The sequence below is a fragment of the Channa argus genome, chromosome 14 (genome assembly GCF_033026475.1).
Source record: "Channa argus isolate prfri chromosome 14, Channa argus male v1.0, whole genome shotgun sequence".
NCBI classification, from domain to species: Eukaryota; Metazoa; Chordata; class Actinopteri; order Anabantiformes; family Channidae; genus Channa; species Channa argus.
In genome coordinates, this window is record NC_090210.1 from 8,968,588 (window position 1) to 8,991,070 (window position 22,483).

Consider the following 22,483-nt stretch of genomic DNA (forward strand, 5'->3'; position numbering starts at 1 on the left):
CTAACCAATTCGACCTCATAATAAACAGAATGGTAGAGTAGAATTAAGATTAGAATTATGACAGTTTCTACTTAAAAGCTGTTAAAGTACAATTCATGCCAGAGCTGTTGTATTAGATTGCATAAAGTGGCCAGTGAGTGTACTTATTCTTTTAATAAGAAAAGACCCTGTATTAAATACGGTGGTGAGATTTAGTGTACTGGGAAACAACAGAATGTCTTTATTGCTAGAATTTAACATTGTGTTTAGCTTAAATTGTGCATATCGTGGACTTATGATGGGAAAATGTATTATTCACAGAGCAGTAAACTTCTCCAAGCTGCAGGCCATGGGAATCGTCATGTTGCCTGGGTACAAAGACCCATATTCTGGGTGACTAAAGGAGAGATTGGCTTTACTTAACTTTACTCTTTGAATGTTAACTTACATCGATCAGCCACAACATTAATACTACTTAATGGGTTTATTATACAAATCTAATATTTTTGTATAAAAAAGATTAATAATAATTAAATGTTGATGTATCATTATGGGTTAACCACCTGTCAGCACATACAGTGGATGAAATCCTCTCCACCTTTGCCAGCAGCGATCTTTGACTGTATTGTTTAAAATACATCGTTTTCTTAGTGGACTACTTTTACTATATGTAGATAATCTGCTTAGTACTTTTACTTGATTAAAAGATTGGAAGTGGTACTTGTAGTCTAATGTTCTAGTCTAATGTTTTTATTTTTATTTTTTGCCAATACTTCCAATTTTACTTGACTGTTGAGTTTGTGTACGTCTACCACCTCTGCATACAGTGTGTCACATTTTGCTGTGTATGGGGCAGCGTAGCTGCACACTGCTCAGAGGGACCATGCTGACCCTTGACTTCCATGACATTATTAAGACCACCAGTGTTAATATCGTGGCTCATCGGTGTATGTCTTAACATGAAGAACGTACGGTTGTTACGGCTGTGTAACTGCTATGTGTCTACCTCTAGGTGGTGCAGCAGGAACTGCAGCAGGTGCTTGTGCTAGAGGATGATGTGACATTTGAGCACAGATTTTGCATTAGCATGGTGTCCATCATGGACGGTGTGCAGAGAGCACTATTTGATTGGGACCTTATGTGAGCTATTTTTCTCTGTCACTTTTCGTTTTCCCAAGAATTAGTAGTGTTTTAATCAAAGCACCCCAGAACTATCACTGACAAAACTTTCTTGCTATGGCATAAGCTGCTGCAGGTGAAGGTGCCATGGTACTGGGTGAAGGGAGTCAGTGATCTTGTGCATACAGGCTGTTCCTATGTCCTGTCCTTGCAGGGGGCCAAGAACCTGCTTCAGGCAAATCGGCCTGTGGTTCCTCCTTCTTCTTGTGGTGAAAGGTCTCTCCTCCCTGCCAGTGGCGATAGAGATGAACTCTGACTAGCACTGATGTTACCCTACACACCTTTTCCCCTTTTAACAACCTTTCCTCCCTTTGTCTGTGCAGTGTGACCAGCTTTTCTATACAGGGACAGTATAGAAAAACTAGAAACAGTATGTTTTCAGATTTCCAGTGTGTATTTGATGACACTCAATATTTAGGAATATGCAACGTTTTAACAGAAGGACCCCCTTCATGACCTACCTTACAGGCCCCATTGTGTCAGATTAGCCACAGTAAGCAGCTTTTAATGTCCCCTAGAGCCATGTGGCCCCAGGGCAGTAGCCTGCTTTGGCTCGATGGTAATCCTGCATAGCACCCGTAAAGTCCACTTCTCAAGACTAAAACTGGAAAGTAATAGAGTAAATGTTTGTCCTAAAGAAAATTATGTTCATGATTAATATATATGTAATTACTTTTCACAATGTAAGTCATAAAAGCTTCTTTAAGTATGCCTTTATGGATTTCTATAATTCTATAATCATTGAGCAGAAGAAAGAATACACAAGATAAACACAACAATAAACTTAAGGATTTTAATTTTTTAAAAAGCACTGGTATTTTCAGGTCAAGCAAACAATGGAACCATTTAATATTAGTACTGTTCCATATCACAAAATGAGTTATGAAATTAAACCACACAAATGATACCATTTCTGTAATAAATTAATCAGGAAAAGAAATCACGCATGCTTGTACTTCGGTGTTGCACAGGAAATATTGAAACTCCAATGCTCAAAATTTAAGACACCTGAGAATATAAATATCAAAACAGCTTGTTGCAGCAACTATTTAGTTCCACAGTTCCTCCTACTTAACTAAAGCTTTAATAAGAGGATTTTAAAAAATACATTAATGTAAGAATTAGGCATCAATTTAAAAAAGAAACATCCATTTCTGTACAATGTGCATATCTGAATTTGTGGTATGATGAGAAGTTATGGCAGCACAACAAAAACTTATTCTAAAGTGGATAATGCATCTGTCATCAAGCCACATCAGTGATATGAACAAATACATTTGGACTGAGCTCTTTTCAACAATATCTCAGTGAATTGACAGTATACAGGTATGTTTTACATTTAATATCCATTTTTCTGCATCTGCCCCAGCCAGCAGCAAGTCTATCCCTTGCTAGTTAAAACAGCTGCCGGGCTTTAAAGATAGGGGCTGTTAGTACAAGATTTATCTAGTGGCATCAATTACCACTGTTTATTAACAACTGAGAGAAGAAAAGAAAATTCTGCTGCTACAAAGGTAGTAGTGATGTTGCATATAGATATATAAGGACATGGGTACATAGCAGAGCACTTAGCTGATAAAACCAATTTCTAAAACCCGAGGCTCCATGGCTTTATAGGAATTTCTGTATGACAGGATGGATGGATTCTGTACAGATAACAAAAAAACAAACAAACAAAAAAAAAACTGTGAGGTATGTTGTTATGGTGATATTATAGCTTTGAGAGTCTATGTGAAAAACGCCTCTATCTTTCAAGAAAGACGCATGGTAATATTTCTATTGCAAAATGTAAAAAGAGTATATTGTGTGTTCCTTTGTTAATCAGTCCATGTGTTTGAGGTTACTGCCAGCAGCAACCACAAACTGTCAACAGATTGAACCTCTGAGGAGATGTGTACAAAATTTCAAATCATTGCATTCACTTCAGCGAGTGGAGCTCCCATTAAAATAAAAGGTCAACAGTTAAATGGTGTATGAAGATAGTTGGACATAAATGAGGAAGACATGCAGTCGCTCTTTGATCTTAGTGTGGAGGAAACAGTGTCAACAGATCTGGGAAGAACACTAGAGCATTTTCCTATTAAAAATAAAACACACACACACACACACACAACATCCACAAGAGATGGCCTGGATGACTAAGCAAACAAAATAAAAGGACAAAAAACAAACAAACAAAAAACAACTATTAGTTCTTGTATCACGCTTTCTAAAGCACTTGGACAAAAAGGCAGTTTTACAAACCATTGGTTATCAACACATTAGCAAAGTTCCACAGTGCTTGCTTGTAGAAGCATTGTAACAGTGTAAGACATTACACTAGTCAGCTAAATACACCTGTAAGAAAAAAGTGCCATATTGCATAATGAGTATCTGCAATGAGCCCAAGGAAGGGCATATATACCTACACAATGATCCAACTGTAAACACGGTGCAAAGTAGTTATGACATACTTTAAGGCGTTCAGCGATTCCTGAAGAATTGTTGTTCACTGAGATAAAGGAGTTGATAAAGTCCATGAGTTGGACAAACAGTGTGGAAACATTAAAAAGAAATAACAGACTCAATTTGTAGAATCTAAAATTACTTTAGGTTTGCTTAATTCAGTTAAACATCAATGGTATTTAGGTGCCAGTTTGCTCAAATGTTCTCAATAGGTTTCTAACATTGTTTCTTTTCTTTTAGTACCAAATTGTTATATTAGTGGTCATTTCTCAAGCTTAATGTAAGTGAGAACATTATTTATGGTTGCATCTCATTTAGAGGAGCCTGCTGGCTTAATGAGACATACACAGAGCATTTGCTAAGGTTGTTAGTTTCACCTGTGCATTTGCTGTGCTTAAAATGTCCACCACAATAAAGGCGGGAGCAGACTGAGTCATTTTTAAAAAAATACTTTTTATACCAATTTTGTTTCCCAGGTAGTAATTATAGGAATTATGTTTTCAGCACTACATATAAGACTCTGCATAATCGGCTGCAGAAACTCAAAGTGTGTAACGATCCTGAAAAACTTTTGTTTGGCTCCACACGCCAATGAGGAGGGTGAAAACTTTTACTCTGAAGTTAGCAGTCATTAAAAAAAAAAACACTGCCCCTTGATATTTTGATACCATCACATACGCACTTTTCCTATCCCAGTCACTAAAAAAGTTAATAAAAACAAAAAACAAAAACATACACACTGACACTCACAGGCAATGCCATCCTATCAAGCGTATAAATCACCCCTAATATAAGGACTACAATTCATCACATGTATTAATTCTGATGTTAGTAGCATTACCATTAATCTACATTAAAAGCTTAAAGCTTATATACATTTGCATCAGTATTAGACATAATACTACTGTGTATTATGTGTCAGCATTTCATGGATGACAACTGATCTAAAGGATGGCATGCAAAATGTTCTACAGTGAAATCTGATTCACCTCCTTTCCCAGGTAATGTATGAACTATAGGTAAATTGGAAAAATAATTGACAAAAAAATATCGCCTTAAAGATGGTACTAATGCAATAATAAAATAAGGAATGTGTCACCACTAAAACTTAGAATATGGTCTCAGCAAAGCTAAAAAAGCAAAAATTCCTAATCACTGCCTCGCTACCTAATATCACAATTTTGTGCTACTCATGGTAAATAAATGGTACTGAAGGTCACAGCAAACTAAAAATTAACCACAAGAAAACAGGAGTTTTGGCTGATGATGAATGTGCATTTTTTCAGAAAATGTGAAAAACAATCCCTGCAATTTGTGTTTGTGTTTGTTTGTTTCAAAGTGTTTCAGTTTGAGAACATGAGGTTAGGTTTAGGGTTGGGCTTGTTTTACCAACTGAAATATGCTTAATGATTCCAATTCTTATCGAATCCTGAGTAGGAAAGCAAACCAAAGTATGTAAAAAAAAAAGGAAACACATTTATTTTCCTCAAGGTTTAAGCTGCTATAAACATGTCAAAATTTACGCGTTTAAGTTGAAAGGTTTTACATTAGTAATATTGTCATATGTTGCAAATCAATAAGCAGGACTGGTATATGCCATCTTTGCATCAATATGATGAAGTACTTGATTTGTACGGAATTAATTCACTGGATAAACTAAAAATGGACATTACTATTCAGGTCTAGCTTTCAATATAAAAAGGTTACAACTTTTAACTGCACTATGTTACAATATAGAATGTTTAAAAAAAATGTTTTGCTGCATCAGCACTGTTTTTTGTGACACATAGCCACACTTTTGGAAGCTGACTCTAATCTGACATTTTGTAAACATTATACACGAGCTTTGATTCACGTGGAACTGGTGATGGAAATGGAAGGACAGTACATCCAAACTTTGCTTTCAGGAAACGATAAGCAGTATCAAAAAGCAAATTTCTTAACAAATACCCATTTCTTTGTGATTTGTAACATTCTCTACCCAACCCTAGTTTTGTAGAACAGGTGGATAGTGGTCACATGACTTATTGTGTGGATGATGAGATCAGTCTACTTTCCTACTCATCCAGCCCTGTGTGTTCATTTGTGTACGTGTGTGTATGCACATTTGTAGGTACAACACAGCAACGCAAAATCCTAGTCAGTGGATCTGATTGTAGCTGGTTATGGTGAGTGCACAGTGATCATCTGTGCTCCTGCCGATCCAGTGTGCTGAAAACCCCGAACCCACACTATCCTAATGGTGCACAGCTGGGCTGGAAGCAGAAGATGTGGCCTTGTTGCGTCCCAACATGGAGGGCTGGAAGTCAGGATGGCGGCGAGCGTGCTTGATCAGGTGGTCGCTGCGCATAAAGCGCTTATCACACAGTGGACACAGGAAGCGTTTTTCTCCTGTGTGGGTGCGAGTATGGCGAGCAAGCTCATCAGACCGGGCAAACTTCTTCTCACAGTCAGGCCAGGTGCACGGGAAAGGTCTCTCACCTGTAGCATAGAGGCAGGTAAGAGCAGGAATAACCATTAGCCACAGTATTACAGATCAATAGCTACCTGGCTTTAAAGAATGTAACAGATCACCTATCACATCACCCTTTTCTATACACAATAATTGTGACAAGCCTGTAATCCACGGTACATCAGTCAAATAACTAGCCAAAATGCATCATCATTTTCTTATTACTGAATTATCTGCAGCTGTTTTAAAGATCTTGTTTTCAGGGTTATACCATTTTAATTAACAGAGATTGTGTTAACTACTCTACTTTAAAATCCACAATGCTATTTTAAATAGCAAAAACAACACTAATTTTGGTTTAAAATGTTCTTAGCTGAGACTTTGGTTATTTTTCTATTGATTGAATCAAACGAAACATTTAACTTTAATATGTACAGTGTATGTATATGCAGCAGCTGGGAAGCCTTTTTCTATTAATCCATCTTTATATCTTGTTGCTTAAAACTAGTATGTTAATTTTCAAAGAACAATATCGGAAAGTTTATTTTGCTTACAGTTGAATACAAATATTTTAATAACACGCTGGTAAGAAATATGTGACTGCATCTCTAGACCTAACTTGATTAGTAAGTAACGACATTAAATGCCAGTGTTTTCCAAAATGGGGAAAAATATTAATCTCTACCTAGTTAAAACATGGCAGTTCAAGGTGAGTATTCAGATTCTCGAGGTTAAGTATTTTTAAACTACTACTAATCTTAATCCGGAGCAGGCAAAGTGTTTTTAACCAGGAGAGGAGTATTAAAATGTTCGGTGCCATTTTCGAGATCACAAAGCCACGCCACGTTGTTTTTTCAGGACTCCTCGTGGGCGTTCCCAGAACGGTTTCCTGTGCCTAATCCGTTTGCGCCTGCTCACTGACCCTGAACACACCAATTCCCCTTATTTTGCAAGGAAATCACATGCACATTTTAGCAGACATCTGTGGCTGGTCTAATTTTCAGTTGAATCCAACTTTTTGCATTACGCCAGTATATGACTGAAACTAGTTGTGACGTGATACAAAATATTAAGTTATATTAACCCCAGCAAACTACCCAAACCCTTAACGATGCATTGATTTTTAGACTTTGGGAGGGCGCATCAAAACATTGGACGCACCTTCTTTGCAGTTCTACTTCAAACACTGTATCTATAATTTAGACACTGCAGACAATAAAGCTATTTCAGCTCGTCAGCAGGAAGAGGTGGTGATCCCGAGAGAAAAACTGCACAGCCAAACATCAAACACTTGCTGCTGCCATCAACAGGATAGGCTGTGTCCGACAATCAACTATGCTCTCGACGTTAAGGTTTCATCTTACGTTCATTTCATATGCAAATCCCGTCGAGAGGAAGATCTTCGTCACCGGTTTTAACGTCCGGCCCAGTTCTTTTGTTAGTTTACTTCTTTGTCAGAATGTGAGGGTAGTTTTTTTCTGTGTTTCCCTCTTTGCTTGGCCACGTTATTTAGCAAAGTCGGGGGTAAATGGGTAACATTTACACAAACTGACGCCACTATCATTTAATCCTGTGAAGTACAAAAGAGCACAATACTACCCATTATCTGCTATAATGGTAATAACAATATGGGCGTGCATGTGGCCGACAAAGCAGAAGTTGGGGACGACCTATTTATCGAACGGTGCAAAGCGTATGTAGAGTAAACAGCATGGAAAACTGCTGGTGTTGTCTCCATACCTGTGTGTGTGCGGATGTGTGCCTTCAGGTGAGACGATTTCCCGTAAACTCTGTCGCATCCGTCAAAAGTGCACTGGTGTCGCTTCACTGGCGACCTCGGGGCTCCAGCTCCTCCTCCCCCTCCTCTCAGGTGCTGCTGATGTCCTGGGACCGGGGTGGCAGAGGGGGTCATGGTAGGGGTGGTGGGGTCGGACAACGTGGTGTAACCGCTCTCCCCACCACATGACGAGTTGCTACTTTCCGAGTAGGCCGACATGGGGCGGAACTTGCCGTGCAGGTCCGTGAGGATACCGGCCACCACCATCATGTTGGCCCCCTCCAGCCCGAGAGTCTCCCGCACTTCCCTGTCCTCGTTCGACCCATCGGCCTCCCCGGGGAGCAGGCCCACCGTGGCCGGCTGGCTGGCGGGGGCCACCGGGGTGGGTCTGTGAAGGACGGGACCGCTGGATATCGATACCAGACACTCAGCAGCAAAATAGTCAGACGAAGCAGTCAGCGACATCGTTATCTGGCTTGTTTTGTTAGCTTTAGCTAACGTCAGAAACGAATACAAAAAGAAGCGAAAACAAAAATCCGCGAGGAGGGGCTAACGGTAGTCTGCTCCCGACCTCGTTTTCATCAAACTCGACGAAACAACCGTTTCAAGCTGAGCCTTGCTATTGCCACATAGTGTACTTTTAGATTGAAAATTACTAAGTAAATCAAAGAAAAGGCACAATAGAGAACAATAAAATACCAAAACCGTGCCAGTGTGTTTAGCCCAACATGCGTTCCCCTCACACTCTGACGGTTCATTGTGTCTGAGCCGAAGAGAAGCCGGTCAAACCTACGCCCCCTGGTCCGGACTAACGGTGCGTTCAAGCACGGTAGGCTACAAATGCGTTATAGATGTTTACGTGATTAAATTTCAGTTTCTATCGGAATTGTTTTATTTCCTTGTTACAGTATCGTTTCTGTTCCTGTTATATTTACCTTACCATTGTACTGGAAATCGTGCATCGTAATATCAAACACAAACGAAAGTGGTCTCAACCATTTGTCTTCTTCAACTTGTTTTTTTCGTATATCGCACTATATTACCACAAATATCATTTTATATTTCATCATACTAAAGCATATTAGATAATGAATGTAACATACCACCTTACGGCTACCAGTTCGCGACTTTAAAGTTAGTGGCAAAGGGGGTTAACGTTATTTTCAGCGGGAGGTCTCAACTACGATTTTGTTATTGTACATGAATGTAGCGTCAACCGGCAGCGCGCAATAACTGACGTCGCAGCACGGGCGTGGACCGCGACGGCGGGTGCATCGTGGAAAGTAGGTGGCAGGCAGCTCGGGTAATGAGGGGGGAAGGAGATGGGGATGAAAGGTTTGTTGGGTAATTTAGCTTTAGCACAGTCGGTGGCTGGATAACGTGGCTGAGCGATGGTGGGCTTATCATTTCACGTATATTGCACCAGAAACAGTTACAATCTCCACTCTTTCAAATGTGTTGATCCTTATGACACAGACACTGATGTCTCATCAGTCTGCTTCTCTAAACTGTTTTCAAAAAAGGCAACTCTTGGTGTGTGTGTGTGTTTGAAAGAGAGAGAGAGAGTGAGAGAGAGAGATTGAGTGAAAAATGTGAGTGAACAATGTCTGTACACTGTTGAATGACAATACCGTAAACAGTTAAGTATTGCAGGCTTTTTCAGCACTAAATTGCAAGGTATTCTCGTTATTTTGTCCACTTTTAATAATAAACCCAGGTCACCACTTATGTCTCAGATTGGTTGTCATGCTGCTAGTCTTCCCACTGTTTAATTTTCCTGCAATAAGTAAACATTTCTTTCCACGTGTGAGTCATGTCTTATGTCTGTCCAAGTTAATGGGGGTATACGAAAACCCAATTTTTTTGAGGCACAGTGCTGTGTCAAGTGATGTTTGTGGCTCCAGCTTGGAAGGTATTTCCTGATTGGTTGCTGGGAGCAGCATGGGTCACTGTGGAAGCCCACATACAAGTATGGTCATTCAGTGGCTGTGAACAGTACTTGGTTTTCATCTCACTTATATGTGGATTCTTGGAGGCAGGCAGCCAGATCTGCAGTGACTTGGCTTTACTATGGCTGTATCGTTATCATGGCTTTATTGTCTACATATTACTCTGATTTTTCTTCTCCCATGTGGTGAGTTTTATGGCTTATGATACCCTTTCATTTGTGTCATTTTCTTTTTTCTCTGAGAACATAGCTGTGGCAAAATAACCTCAGTATGAGCATTCAGTATAGAAGTTTGGCAAGCTTTCTTTCAATATGTCTAAGATGTTTGTACCTGACCTTCTGCTGTAGGTGATTGCTTTCAGGTGGAACCAAATCTCTGTGATTCAAGTTGTACTGGTGAGAATTGTGTCTGTTGCTATGAGTAATGCAAGTAATACATATATTCATAATTAGTTTGTTAAATATTTATGTACATTTAAAAATATATATTTTTAGATATTTTGGATTTAATTTTTTTTTCGTTCTATAGGGCTTCCTACTCCTGACTTATCCTTTCAGAGAGGTGTGAGATATACCTATAGGTATAGCACCACAATTACCACCACTCTCCATGGCTCCAATGCTGGCAAGAATGGACTGGCTTTGGACTGTGTGGTTGATATTGATGTGATCTCCAAGTGTCACCTAATGATGCAGGTCAGTTTATTAAAATTGTTGGCAAAATACTGCATAAAATCTTTGATGTATTGGTTTTATATTCATGCTTATCCAACAGATTAGGAATCCACAGATAAAGCGTCTTTCTCCTCAGAAGGAACATTCTGTGCAGCGCTTAAAAAGCTTGAGGTGGGCCAATGCACAGTGGATTTCATGCAATTTGGTGTGTTTTATAAAGGATAGTCAAGGATTCAATGCATGATTTATCCTTCATCATCCTTCATATGTGCATGTGGTCTTTTTCTGCAGTGTTCAAAGTGTAAGTTCAAATGATTTTGGAATGCTACAAGTGTTTTCCCTATGAATGTGATACTCTGTTCAGACACTCCACTTGTCTGTGCTCTCTGGTCTCGAGGGTCTCATCTGGTGTTTTTGTTTCCCAGGGACTCACTGGAGAGAACGCGCCTCAAGTTCTCCCTCCAGGGGGGAAAGGTCAGGGCCCTCTGTCTCCAGGAGGGGGAGCAGGTGTGGGCCCTCAACATTAAAAGGGCTCTACTGAGCATGCTCCAGACCTCCCGCACAGCCTCCAGACTGGTATTAGAAAAGGAGGTGAGGGTTGATGAGGTCTATGGAGAGTTCTGAATAAAACCAATACCTACATTACATAGTCTGACAAATACCACCTTTACACTTACTACTAACAATAACTGTCATTAACACCATCTCTTCATAGAATGAGGTATTATTTAGAATTCACAAGGGGATTATCTGGCTTTTCTCTAACTCCTTTTTCTCAGACGGATGTATACGGGACATGCATCAGCAGGTATGAGAAGCGAGGACCTATCCTGCTGAAGACCAGGGATCTAAAGCAGTGCCAGGAGTCGAGGCTGGCAAACATCTGGCCTCATTCAATAGCAATAATTGAAGACACTGTAAGTTGTTTATTCAGAATGTATGGAAATGCGATTACTACAGAGGACACTGAAGTAACATACTTAGGCTGGGAAATCTGGGACTTGAAGCAACCAACCAATTATTGATATAATTAATTATTAACATTTAGGCCATTTGGAAAACCAGAGTAATTAAAATAATAAGCATGTTGAGCTGTCTAAAATCAAAGTTATGTCCCTGATAGGATTTTTTTCCTCTTTTTAGTCAACAGAAATTGAAAGATGAAATGATGACACTGGTTGCTGCTTGGGGTTTCTGCCCCACTGAAAAACAGGATAACGTTTTTAGCCCACTGTTTTAAATATCACATCAGTAAGCTTATGAATGGCATTGGATTCATGCTTTTGTAATAGTTTGTCGATCTTTTTACTAGTCTGTGCAGTCCGAACTACACTGTGTTCAGCGTCATGGCTCTACAGTGATGGAGGAGGTCAACTGTACTGAAGTTGTTTCAATAGCAACATGGTCCACGTCTCCAGGGATGGTGAAAACCCACACAGTGTCTACGCTGCTCCTGCTTAGAGCACAGCAAGGAACTCCTTTAGGAGCAGGTCCCAAGCCATTCTGCATTCTGCACTATAAGATTGAATTGCATTTCTCTATTCATTCATACTATGGCGAAACATGGACCCTGATGGCTGTTTCCTTATTTGCTCCTGCAGATTCTTTAAATCTTGGTGTTTTTACGCACTTGCAGTTTGTGGACGAGGGGCATGTAAGGCTAGGAAAATCCAGGGTAGCAACACCTCTCCAAGCCAGTCAGACTGTCAGGATGTTGTGTATCACTACCACAGACCCGCAACAGGTACAGCAGGGCTCAAATGCAACAGGTGCCAAAGAGTTTTTAATTGTATCTATTTCTAAGCATCAGCAATGTGTGTTGCAAGTGTACCAGGAAGAACATGAATAGTTTTTAAACAGCTTGCCATGCTGCTTTTTGTGGTTTAACTTCCCCTGGCTTCTTTGGGGAAGTGAATTCCAGGGTGCTTGACTTCCGGTGAGACATTGCTGTGTGTAATACCCATTTTAATGTCTCCTTAACATAGGAAGTTAATGAAACCCAAACTGGCAGTGTTCATAATAATCTGTTTACATGGAAGCTATTTAAAAGGGACCATCACACCCAGAACTTCACACACTGTGCCATATAACAACTGTTGGAGGACCAGCTGTTTGATGTGATGAAAGTATGCAGTAGGCATTTGGTTCTGGTTTAGCAGGGATAGTTTTTAAAGACTGAAGTATAGCAGTAGACTAAAGTATATGTGTACATTTTGTACCTAGACCCACATGTATGTTTGTTTTATTTGCACATAGGTATCACAAGAGTTCCTTCAACTGGCTTTCCAGCTGAGAGAACTGTCTCTCTCTCAACTCAAGACACTCTGGCAAGAATCGTCTTTTAAGTGCCGAAATGACTGGTCAGTCTTTCCTCACTATAGTGGAGTAGCTCTTGGCTAATCCTTTCTTTCTTCATCAGTCTGTCTCCACCATCATAGTTAATAAAGTATGTAATGCAGAGTGTTATTAACAATGGCCACAGTTAGACGTGACAGTTTTACATAATGTGCATTCTGGGTCACTGTGTAGCTTGATGGCACAGGCCAATGGAAATGAGGCACAGTTAAAGCAAAAGTATAATATTACAAGAGTTCTAGCACTGTCATGTCTGTAGAGTAAATATTAAGCTAAAGCAAGCAGCCAACTAACTAAGCTTAGCATTAAGACTGGAAACGGTCTGTGTGTTTGCATGTGTGTGTGTGTGTGTGTGTGTGTGTGATTGTTTGCGCGTGTGTGTGTGTGTGTGTGTGTGTGAGAGAGAGAGAGAGAGAGCGTGTGTGTGTTTCTGTGTGTTTGCGTGTGCGTTTTATTAAACATTCAACCAGCAGAGACTCCAGGAATTTACTTTGCCTGGCCAAATACTCTCTCTCGCAAAACTACATTGTTGTTTTTGATAAACAAATGAGCTATACCAGTGTTAATTAGTCTAGCACAAAGAAATAGACTTCCCTTTTAGAAAATAGCTATCCCCTTTTAGATCACAGTATGAGTTTTTTTTTTTTACACATTTTTTATAGAGGCTTAAACTGTTATATCATGGTAATTAACAAACTTTAGCTTTGGGTGTTTCCTAGTTGTCTCCCCCTGTTTCCAGTCTTAATGCTAAGATAAGGCAACTGACTGCTGGCTGTAACTTCACATTTAGCTTTCAGATAAAAGAGTGGGATTGGTTTTCTAATCCAGCTCTCAGCAAGAAATAGATTAAGTTCAACTGTTAGTTACGTCACAAAGTCCACAATAAGATTTTCTTGTAAACTTTAAGCTACGACAAATGTAGAAAATTTTCTTATGTGTCAATGCTTTATGTTAACTTATCTTAAAAACATTACAACATTAACAACATTGTATGAAACATGTTATTGAATGTTTGGACAGGCAGCCATTGTTAGATGCATTACCAGCATGTGCGTCTGAAAACTGTGTTGTACTAATGATGGATCTGATGAGGAACAAAGAGCTGGAGGAAGAGCAGACTCAGTCTTTGCTGACTACTATAGCCCTCATCCAGCATCCCTCCCCACAGATCATCGACTCTATCAATGTAGGAACACTTGAAATACTCATCAAAACTGCATAATTTACACATACACTAGATATAAACACAGAGTTAACTTTAGAGATAATAGAAGCTGTGTGTGCTGAAAAACTACTATTTGTGTTAGGCCTTACTGGAGGTCCCAGAAGTTCGGTTTAAGGCTCTGTTGGCTGGATCGTCTCTGGTTCATCAATTGTGCCAAAGATCCCATGCTTCCTGCAGTGATCTTCCTCAGGTACAAACCTTCATACAGACGTTGGAAGAAATCCTGAAGGAAGGCTGTGAAGAACCAAACCATCTGACAGAGGTAAACTTTTGACACTGAATAAGGTGGTAGTGCTAATGTCACCTCAACCATAGATACCTCAGCAACTTAGACTAACTTATTTTTCCAATATTCCATGTTGAATGACAGGTGTTATATGCTCTGAAATCAGTGGGAAACGCCGGCTTGTCTGCTCTGACATTCATCCCTCTCCTAAAACGCTGTGTTCTCGGACGCTTGGCTGAACTGGAGCTGAGGCTTGCTTCTATCCAGGCCTTCAGACGCTTTTCCTGCTCAGCTGATGTGAGTTTATACTGACACAGTTACTTTATTCAGTAGGGAAATACATCAGGAAATATAAAGCAGATAACACCAACACAAATATCATATACTGTAGGTGACTTCATAACACAGAAGCTAATTGTCTAAATGATGTGGTAGTTGATTCATGATTGGATGAGGTGGAGATGAAGGGGTGAGCAGCCATCTGACTTCAGTGACTGACAGCAGTTTCCTTCTCTTAGAGGTCTGTGCTGTTGCAGCTGTACCGTTCCTCCCAGGAGGATCCTGAGGTCAGAATTGCTGCATACCAGCAGCTCATGCACTGCCCCGACCAGAACGTATTTGAAGTGGTGAAGACAACGCTCAGGAATGAGACCTCCAACCAAGGTCTGATTTTTAGAGGGTACATCAATTGTAGCTTCTCCCAACAGCAGCAGCTAAGGGGTATTACCATCTGTGGGCAAACAATGTAAACTCAGAAGTTACAAATGTTATTAGGGGTAATTTAAATACTAAATTATATACTGTGGGCAACACAATTGTGGAGTAATTAGTGTTGCTGCCTCACAGCTAGAAGATCTAGAGGTTAAGCTAGAGGTTAAAATATACCTGCTGGCTCTGGCCTTTCTGTGTGGAGTTTGCATGTTCTCCCTGTGCTTGCGTGTGTTTCCTGCAGGTCCTCTAGTTTCCTCCCACAGTCCAAGTACATGCATGTTAAGGTAATTGGTAACTTTTGGTAACTGTAAATTGCCTGTAGGTGTAATTGTGAGTGTGAACGGTTATCTGGCTGTGTATGTTACCCTGTGTTGGCCCTGAAATAGACTGGAGACCTGTCCCTGCCTCTCGCACTATGACAGCTGGAATAGTCTCCAGGATAAGTGGTTAAAGATAATGCATAAACTATCTACTTTAAATGCTATATTCCAGGTATCCAAAATGCTGCCAACTGATATTTAACCTACTATGACCTCACATATAATGTTACAGTCTTTGATTTCAATTTCTTTATTTCAGTTTCTTTATTGGCTGTGATCATTAATAGTCTTTTGTATTAATAGTCTTTGGTAAAGGAAGTAAGTAGATTTATTTAAGTTTTTTTTTTACCTTCTTTTTATATTTGTTCCTCTGTTTTTATAGTGGGCTCATATGTGTGGAATCACCTAACTAACGTCCTCAGAAGTGAAGACCCCATGAAGCAGTCCCTGATTGAGTCACTGCCAGATGACATTATCAGCCGAGACTTCGAAGCTGAATATTTAAAGTACTCCTCCTATTCAGACTACACAGTGGCCACAGGTGATGATGCTTTCATATGCACACCAAGCAGAGTCAGAGTCATTTGTGACACTATTTTTGTGAAAACAAAAACAGAGATAAAGATGCAGTGTTCTGGTTGTTTCAGGTATGGGAGTCATAAACTTGGAAACCTCTTTGATTTTCTCTTCTAAATCATTTCTGCCACGATCTGCTACCGCCAACCTCACAGTGTATTTTAATGGTAGAGCCCACAACCTCCTGGAAGTGAGTTAATTTCTGTTTTTTTTTTTTTTTTTTTTTTATTCCTAAGACTGTGTTAGAGGTTTATTAAAAAACATACAAAAATATGTTTAATGCTTAAAGAATTTGATTTTCCTACTTAGGTGGACCTTCATGTTGAAAATGCTGAACCACTTTGGAAAGATTTTTTGGCTCATCTGACCTCTAACTTTAATGGAAAGTCCAGCAGTCAAAGTCAAACACATGCACAGGAAAGGGAGCCTAGGAGGACAAGAAGAAAAACAGATGATGGTCATAGAAGAAGAAAAGAAATGTGTTCATCCAGCACCAACAATTATCTGAACCAGGCCAGAGCCATGGTGAGGACCCTTTAAAACATGGAAAAAAAATCAACATTCTGCATATTGACAGTAAAGTGTCTACTAAAAATGGATAAGGATCTTCAGTCAGCAACTTCTTATGAACTCTACTAAAAGTATTGTCTCAGACCTGGGACCCCAAAGAAGCTTAACAAAAGGATACTTGCCTAAACTCAAGAGTCAAGATTCAAGATTAAACAACTTTATTGATCCCTTAGGAAAACTGTATAAAATTGTTTGTGTCAATATAGTATATAGTATATAATAAAATATAGTCAATATTTAGAAACATTTTATACATAATTATTAGATAGTACATGAAAATATAATGAAAGCATTATCAAGATCAAATGAGGGTAATATTGTCTGTTTTCCAGTTGTTTGGGAGGAGGAAAATGGAGGAGGACAGTCCCAGGTGTTGGGTTGGAGTGAAGGTGTTTGGGAATGAGCTCAGTGTTTTTACATGTAAAGATCTCTACAATCAAATCAACCAGCTGTCACTGAGTGTGGCAGGGCTAGCTGTCAAACTGCTTAAGGTATGATGGTGGTTGCTACGTATGTAGACTGTGGTCCCACACTTCTGTTTACCACCCCTCATTTTTCTTACATGCTCTTTGTCCCACTCTGCTTTACTTCCTTCAGGGTCATGAGGTCCAGTTGAACCACAGGGCTGTGCTGATGACAGAGGAGCTGGTTTTACCATCTCTATCTGGTTTGCCTCTGAGAGTGGGCATCAACATGACCTCCCTAATTTCCCTCCATATGAAAGGCAATATTAACTACAGAGATCCATCACACTTCTCCATGACTGGATACATCAAACCCATGTACGTCCACATTACCCAGTATGTTTGAGGCTACAGCTTTGACATTTGGTTACAAACTTTGTGAAACTGGTCTCTGTGTTATCAGTGTCTATGTGGGGATGTCAGCCAGGATGGGGGTTGACAGTGCCCTGGGTCAAGCTGCAGTGGAGTGGGTCTCCGAGCTGAAGAGCTCCACCAGCCTGGATGGCAGTGTTCAGGTGCAGGAGGGCCGGGACGTCAGGGTCTCTCTCAACACACCTGAGGACGTCATGGACATCATCTCTTTCAGGTCAGTGCAGGCATTTGAAAAATTTCTTCCACAAATATACACCATTAATTTTTAGCCTTTTCTTCTACAATTTGTGTAGAAATAGTGACTGTATTACTACACACAAATATGAAAACAGTATGTACAGTGCTTACTATAGTGTAAAATGTATATTATTATTATTATTACTACTTCTGTATGTATACAACAGTGTAGATTTAAAATGATAAGTTTTTATGTGCTTTTTAATCATGTCTAGCAGGTTGCTCTTTGTTATAATAAATATAAAGCTAACATTAGGTTTGTTTTTATAATGTTGTAGCTTTGTCAAATTTTTTTGGTTATGATTCCTTTAAAAAAGTGTTATTTATGTGTTCACTAGTTTGCGAGTGTTTCAACTCAGTGGAGACCACAGAGAGGAGATAAAGGGGCCAAAGAACCGAATTGATAAGACCACGTGCACACCGAAGACATGTAAGTCATTTATGGTGTTCAACATCTACACGGCATATTACATAAACGTATGATCGCAGATTAATATTGATTAAATGCTATATTTTAGATTATATTAATATGTTCCTATTTTAAATAGTTTATTTCCTCTTATATGTTTGATTTGTGATTGTCTTTGATCTTTTTTTTGTTTGTTTTTGTGGTGTGCCTTAGTCTTATTGTCTAATGTTTGTTTTCACTGTCCTCCTTTGGTATGCCTTATTCTCACCTTTCCAGTCATCTGCAAAATACTTTGAATTGCATAAACCTACATGAAAAGGGCTATAGAAAGAATGTCTGATTTATTGGAAGATTGATTTATATTATGTACAATGTACTGTAATTTATCAGACCATGTGCCATTTACTGTTTATATATAGAAAAATACCAGTTTGACATCAATTGTGTTTGTGTTCCATTATTTTAATAGTTTCTATTTTTAGTACTTTCAGTTTACCAAAAACTGCTCTGCCTCTTTACAGGGTCTAAGATGGTCGGCTGGCAGCTGTGCTCCAATTCCTCTTATCTGTTACCTGCCACAGGTATTTCCCTTCCCCCTTCTGGACCCATCGATCTCTCCCTCAGGCTGCTGAAGCTTGACAGAGGCCTCCATTACTACCTGCTGGAGGCTGCCTACTCACTACTGCCGCAGGTTAAAGGAAAAACAAAATTTCTACAGTGCTGCTTTCCAAAGAGTTTCTATTAGATAATTATGTCCTTGGCATCTATGTATTTCTTGTGTGGTCATAGTCTAAAAACCATGATGGCACACTTGGGTAGCCTTACAGTGGCTAAGAGACACCCCTTGTGTTTCAGACAGGCACCTGGCTTCCCAAAGAGGCTTCCATCCACCTCCTTCTGGCAACCCCTCAGTCCTCCATCCCCAGGGACATGTCTTTGGACCTTGCCTTCAATGCTCACAGACTGCTGATGAGGATCACCCATCCTTTAAAAACCATACACATACAGGGTGACTTGCACAAGAACATCATAGCAAAAATCCACACTCCTCTTTGGATTATATGCTAAAAATGTATCTTTTTCTCAGGGCAACTTGAACAGGAGAGAAATATAAAGTCAGGGAAGCTGGAGCTGATGATTGATGGTGTTAATTATTATATCATGGTAAGATCCATTGAACTGGAATCAATATTATTCTTTTGGGTGGATTTAAAAATAACTTTACTATTAAAAATGCTAATTATATTGTTCACTGTAGGGTTTGGTTGACACCCATACTCTGCCGTCAGAGCAGAGGAAGCACTATTATCTTGAAGCCAAAATGGCCACTGACAGACACCCCATGATCCTTTCTGCTAATGTTACTCATGGACTGGGCAAGAGGACCAGCTTCTCTGCCACTCTGAAAAATGTTTTCACAGAAACGGTGTCACTGTCAGGTATTTCAACAAGCCTTGCCAAGTAATTGCATTTATGTCAAAAAAGCTGTAGTTTTTGTTCAAAAGTTATAGTTTACTTGTCACCTTGTCATATTCCTCATTCCTCACACCAGTGGCCTTGGAACGCAGATGTGACAGCAGCAGCAGACAGTACTCTGTGGAGGCTGAGCTCCTTTTGCCTGGTGTGGTTGGCAGTAGGATGTTGGGACTGATGGAGCAGAAGGGTTCACTGTGGAGCTCTGCGTTGAGGCTCAAATATGGCTTGGGGAGTGAGTTACCAAAAAAACATACATTGATAACATAAAGTTTTGATGACAGTTGAAGTTGCTACCAGTAAGCGTAAACTCAAGGGCAATTAAGGAACAGTTCAGCCAAAATCATATAAGAAACTTACCTGTAAATGTGATAAAGATAAAACATAGATGACACAGATGGTTAAAATAGCAGCAGCTATGTTGTACTTTTTACTGTGTACAGAAACAAGCGTTTTAGATTGTAAAAAGTTATTTCCATATAAAAAAACATGAGATTTTGAGCTATTTGCACAACAAGCAGGAGAAAACAAATTGATATGAGCCCCACTTTACTTAGGTAACAATAGCTGAATAGCTGAGCTGAGACTGCACTTTAGCTGTTGTATTGAGTGTTATTGCGCTTTCAGATGGTGTTAACTGTCAAAAGATCAAGAATACAAAATTATTCCTTTTACAGCTAAATACTCCATTCACTGCTAAAGGAAGATTTGTTTATTTTTTGTAAACAAATAATTACCTTAAAGTAGCATCAGGTAGCCATACTGAGATGCATATCTTCATTTCAAATTGACACCCTGAGCTTTATCCTACAGGTGATGCCCGGAACCTACATCAGGAGTGCTACACGTCTCAGCGAATGAGGAGGGAGACGGACTCCAACCATACCTACATTATGAGAGGAGATCATGAATTCTCCTGCTCCAGCACTGATCCCATTAACCACAAGGTAAGTACAAAAAACACAGCCTTGCACAAAACAGTTTTTCCTTTTTACATCATTTTTTCTAGTTGGGTGAAACTGAACTGAAGAGTTTTTGTGTTATTTGAAGTTCTGTGGTTTGTTTGCACTGTATTTCCTTCTCAGATCCACCTGAGGCACGAGGAAAGCCCCAGCCACATCAAATCATCCTTGGACATGAGCTATGGCAAACACTGGGATGAAATCAACAACAAATACACACTCCAGCTGAGCCAGTCCTTCAAAAACCAATCCACTCAAAATCACGCCAGCTACACTCTGGAAGTAAACACCCCAGAATCAGTTTTGTTATTTTACTCCACCGTAAAATTACTTCATTTATTGAAGGTGTAAAAAACCAACATACACATGCACAGCCACTTACAAATAAGCATTACTGGGATACTTTCGTTGTATTTACATTTTAAACGCAAACAAATCACATTTCCTTTGCCAAGTATAAAATAACAAGCTTCCTCTCATGTTGTTGTAGTTCAGTCTTCAGGCACCAGAAAAGAATCTAAACTACAGGACGCAGCTCCAACACTCTCACCTAAGACAGTTGGGGTCTGAGAGCAGCACTCATGTGAAAATAAACTACAACAACCTGATGCCACTGGTGGCGGGATTACACTGGAAAAGCCCTTCAACAGATCCCCTGCAGAAGAAATTTGAAGGTAAAAAAGTATTAGATTTATTTATTTGTCTCAAATTCCCAGAATCATCTTACATGATTAAAATGCATGTATTAATGTGCATACATTTACTTTACATATATGAGATACAATTTCAAGTTTGAGCAGTGATCTCTCAACACCATCTCTCTCTCTTTCTCTGTCTCGCTCTGTCTTTTTTATCATTCAGGCACATTTAACATGGACACGCCTTGGCTGTACATCTACACCACTCACAAGCTGAATCAGCTCCAGCGACACACACTCCAGCTCACATCAGAGCTGACAGTCAGCAAGTGGCTGACCATCCATAACCTCATTCTAGAGGGTTTCTATAGAGACAGGGGCCGAGACAGAGAAGCCCATCTGGAGCTCTACACACCAGCTGTCATCTACCTCCAAGTAAGGCGAGGAAAGGCCAATCCACCAGAACATCAGTGTTAAGCATTTTACTCTTAAAAAATCTATTGTTGACTGATGGTATTAATCTATAAAATCTTCATGTAAGATTCTGAGGAAAGTAAGTACACTAAACAAACTCTAAATACAACCACCTCTGCACACAGAAGTAACAGATTTTTTAAAATCCAATTTAAGTTTAAGTAATAATCAGTATGTTGTCACATGTTGGCATTAAATCTTCTAAGCCATTCAATTCCATTAAAGTATATGATCACTATCTGACCAGCTCTTCCTCCATCACATCTCAGGCAGGAGGGTGGTGCATGGTAGGGAAGCGAAGCGTGAAGGCCTCCTACTCCTTGAACTCATTGTGGACTCCTGTCCTGAGAGGAGACATCTCTCTGGAATCCTCAAAATTCAGCCACACATTACAGATGGCCTCCACCTATAGCAAGCACAACATCAGCCTCGCTGCTGCCCTAAAAATCGTAGACAAGGTGGGTTTGTTAGGTTAAATGTTTCTTGTGGTTTGTTACATATTGATGGTTTTCTCAACCATTGTCTGCTCTCTGACTGGTTTAAGAGTTTGAAAAAGAGGCAAGTGATACTGAAGGCAACGCTCTCAAAGCCCAAGAGTCCATCCACAGAGCTGGAGTTTGAGGGGGCAGTGGAGGAGCTGAGGAAGGACAAGAAGATGTATCAGAAAACTGCGTTGCTCCAGCTTAGGTTTGTGCACTTATCAGTTTCACTTGTAATGAATCCGTTGCTATTATAAGATGATTTTATGTCAAACAATGAGAGCAATGCTGATTTTAAACAAAACCATCTTGCACAGACAGACCTTCCAAACCTTTCCTCAGACCCTCCTTCTCAGGGAAACCTTTACCGTTGACCTCCTCAAAGGCCTCTATATCCTGGAATCAAAAGCTGGTTTCCATGGCAACAGAGAGGTCATTCACACCATCACCCTAAACTACCAACCACCAAGTCCTTTTGTAAGTTAAGTTAATTATTAACCCATCATATATGTAATATGGTGTTGAGTGATTTTTTCT

The 22,483-nt window shown here is 39.7% G+C and overlaps 2 protein-coding genes across 13 annotated transcripts in view; one reads left to right on the plus strand and one right to left on the minus strand.

The window, feature by feature from the left end:
- Positions 1-1,937: 1,937 nt before the first annotated feature.
- On the minus strand, positions 1,938-8,297 carry zgc:153115 (uncharacterized protein LOC768186 homolog). The gene is made up of 2 exons (XM_067474102.1): positions 7,796-8,297; positions 1,938-6,084 (listed from the first exon to the last, which is right to left on the minus strand). Exons 1-2 carry the CDS (start codon positions 8,295-8,297, stop codon positions 5,840-5,842), a joined length of 747 nt encoding a protein of 248 aa, XP_067330203.1. The 3' UTR covers positions 1,938-5,839.
- Positions 8,298-8,531: 234 nt separating this feature from the next.
- LOC137098164 (uncharacterized) overlaps positions 8,532-22,483 on the plus strand; it is a 32,943-nt gene continuing 18,991 nt past the window's right edge. For 5 of the 12 annotated variants that reach the window (XR_010910569.1, XR_010910568.1, XR_010910570.1 and 2 more), the window contains exons 1-32: positions 8,687-9,966; positions 10,129-10,176; positions 10,310-10,476; positions 10,556-10,626; positions 10,881-11,046; positions 11,235-11,372; positions 11,768-11,945; positions 12,057-12,199; positions 12,712-12,815; positions 13,831-13,996; positions 14,118-14,297; positions 14,406-14,558; positions 14,780-14,924; positions 15,675-15,833; positions 15,940-16,058; positions 16,178-16,393; positions 16,771-16,929; positions 17,036-17,220; positions 17,306-17,488; positions 17,850-17,941; positions 18,442-18,611; positions 18,776-18,929; positions 19,008-19,084; positions 19,179-19,359; positions 19,473-19,628; positions 20,207-20,340; positions 20,479-20,637; positions 20,846-21,029; positions 21,217-21,428; positions 21,737-21,925; positions 22,012-22,154; positions 22,264-22,423. Coding sequence is in view for 8 of the 12 variants with exons in the window: in XM_067474097.1 (XP_067330198.1) it covers positions 9,903-9,966; positions 10,129-10,176; positions 10,310-10,476; positions 10,556-10,626; positions 10,881-11,046; positions 11,235-11,372; positions 11,768-11,945; positions 12,057-12,199; positions 12,712-12,815; positions 13,831-13,996; positions 14,118-14,297; positions 14,406-14,558; positions 14,780-14,924; positions 15,675-15,833; positions 15,940-16,058; positions 16,178-16,393; positions 16,771-16,929; positions 17,036-17,220; positions 17,306-17,488; positions 17,850-17,941; positions 18,442-18,611; positions 18,776-18,929; positions 19,008-19,084; positions 19,179-19,359; positions 19,473-19,628; positions 20,207-20,340; positions 20,479-20,637; positions 20,846-21,029; positions 21,217-21,428; positions 21,737-21,925; positions 22,012-22,154; positions 22,264-22,423 (4,755 nt within the window). In the remaining 4 variants the exon portion in view is untranslated. Of the gene's footprint in view, positions 8,662-8,686; positions 9,967-10,128; positions 10,177-10,309; positions 10,477-10,555; positions 10,757-10,880; positions 11,047-11,234; positions 11,373-11,767; positions 11,946-12,056; positions 12,200-12,711; positions 12,816-13,830; positions 13,997-14,117; positions 14,298-14,405; positions 14,559-14,779; positions 14,925-15,213; positions 15,257-15,674; positions 15,834-15,939; positions 16,059-16,177; positions 16,394-16,770; positions 16,930-17,035; positions 17,221-17,305; positions 17,489-17,849; positions 17,942-18,441; positions 18,612-18,775; positions 18,930-19,007; positions 19,085-19,178; positions 19,360-19,472; positions 19,629-20,206; positions 20,341-20,478; positions 20,638-20,845; positions 21,030-21,216; positions 21,429-21,736; positions 21,926-22,011; positions 22,155-22,263; positions 22,424-22,483 lie in introns of those variants that run through there. The other 7 variants (XM_067474091.1, XM_067474093.1, XM_067474092.1 and 4 more) reach the window with 5 other exon arrangements.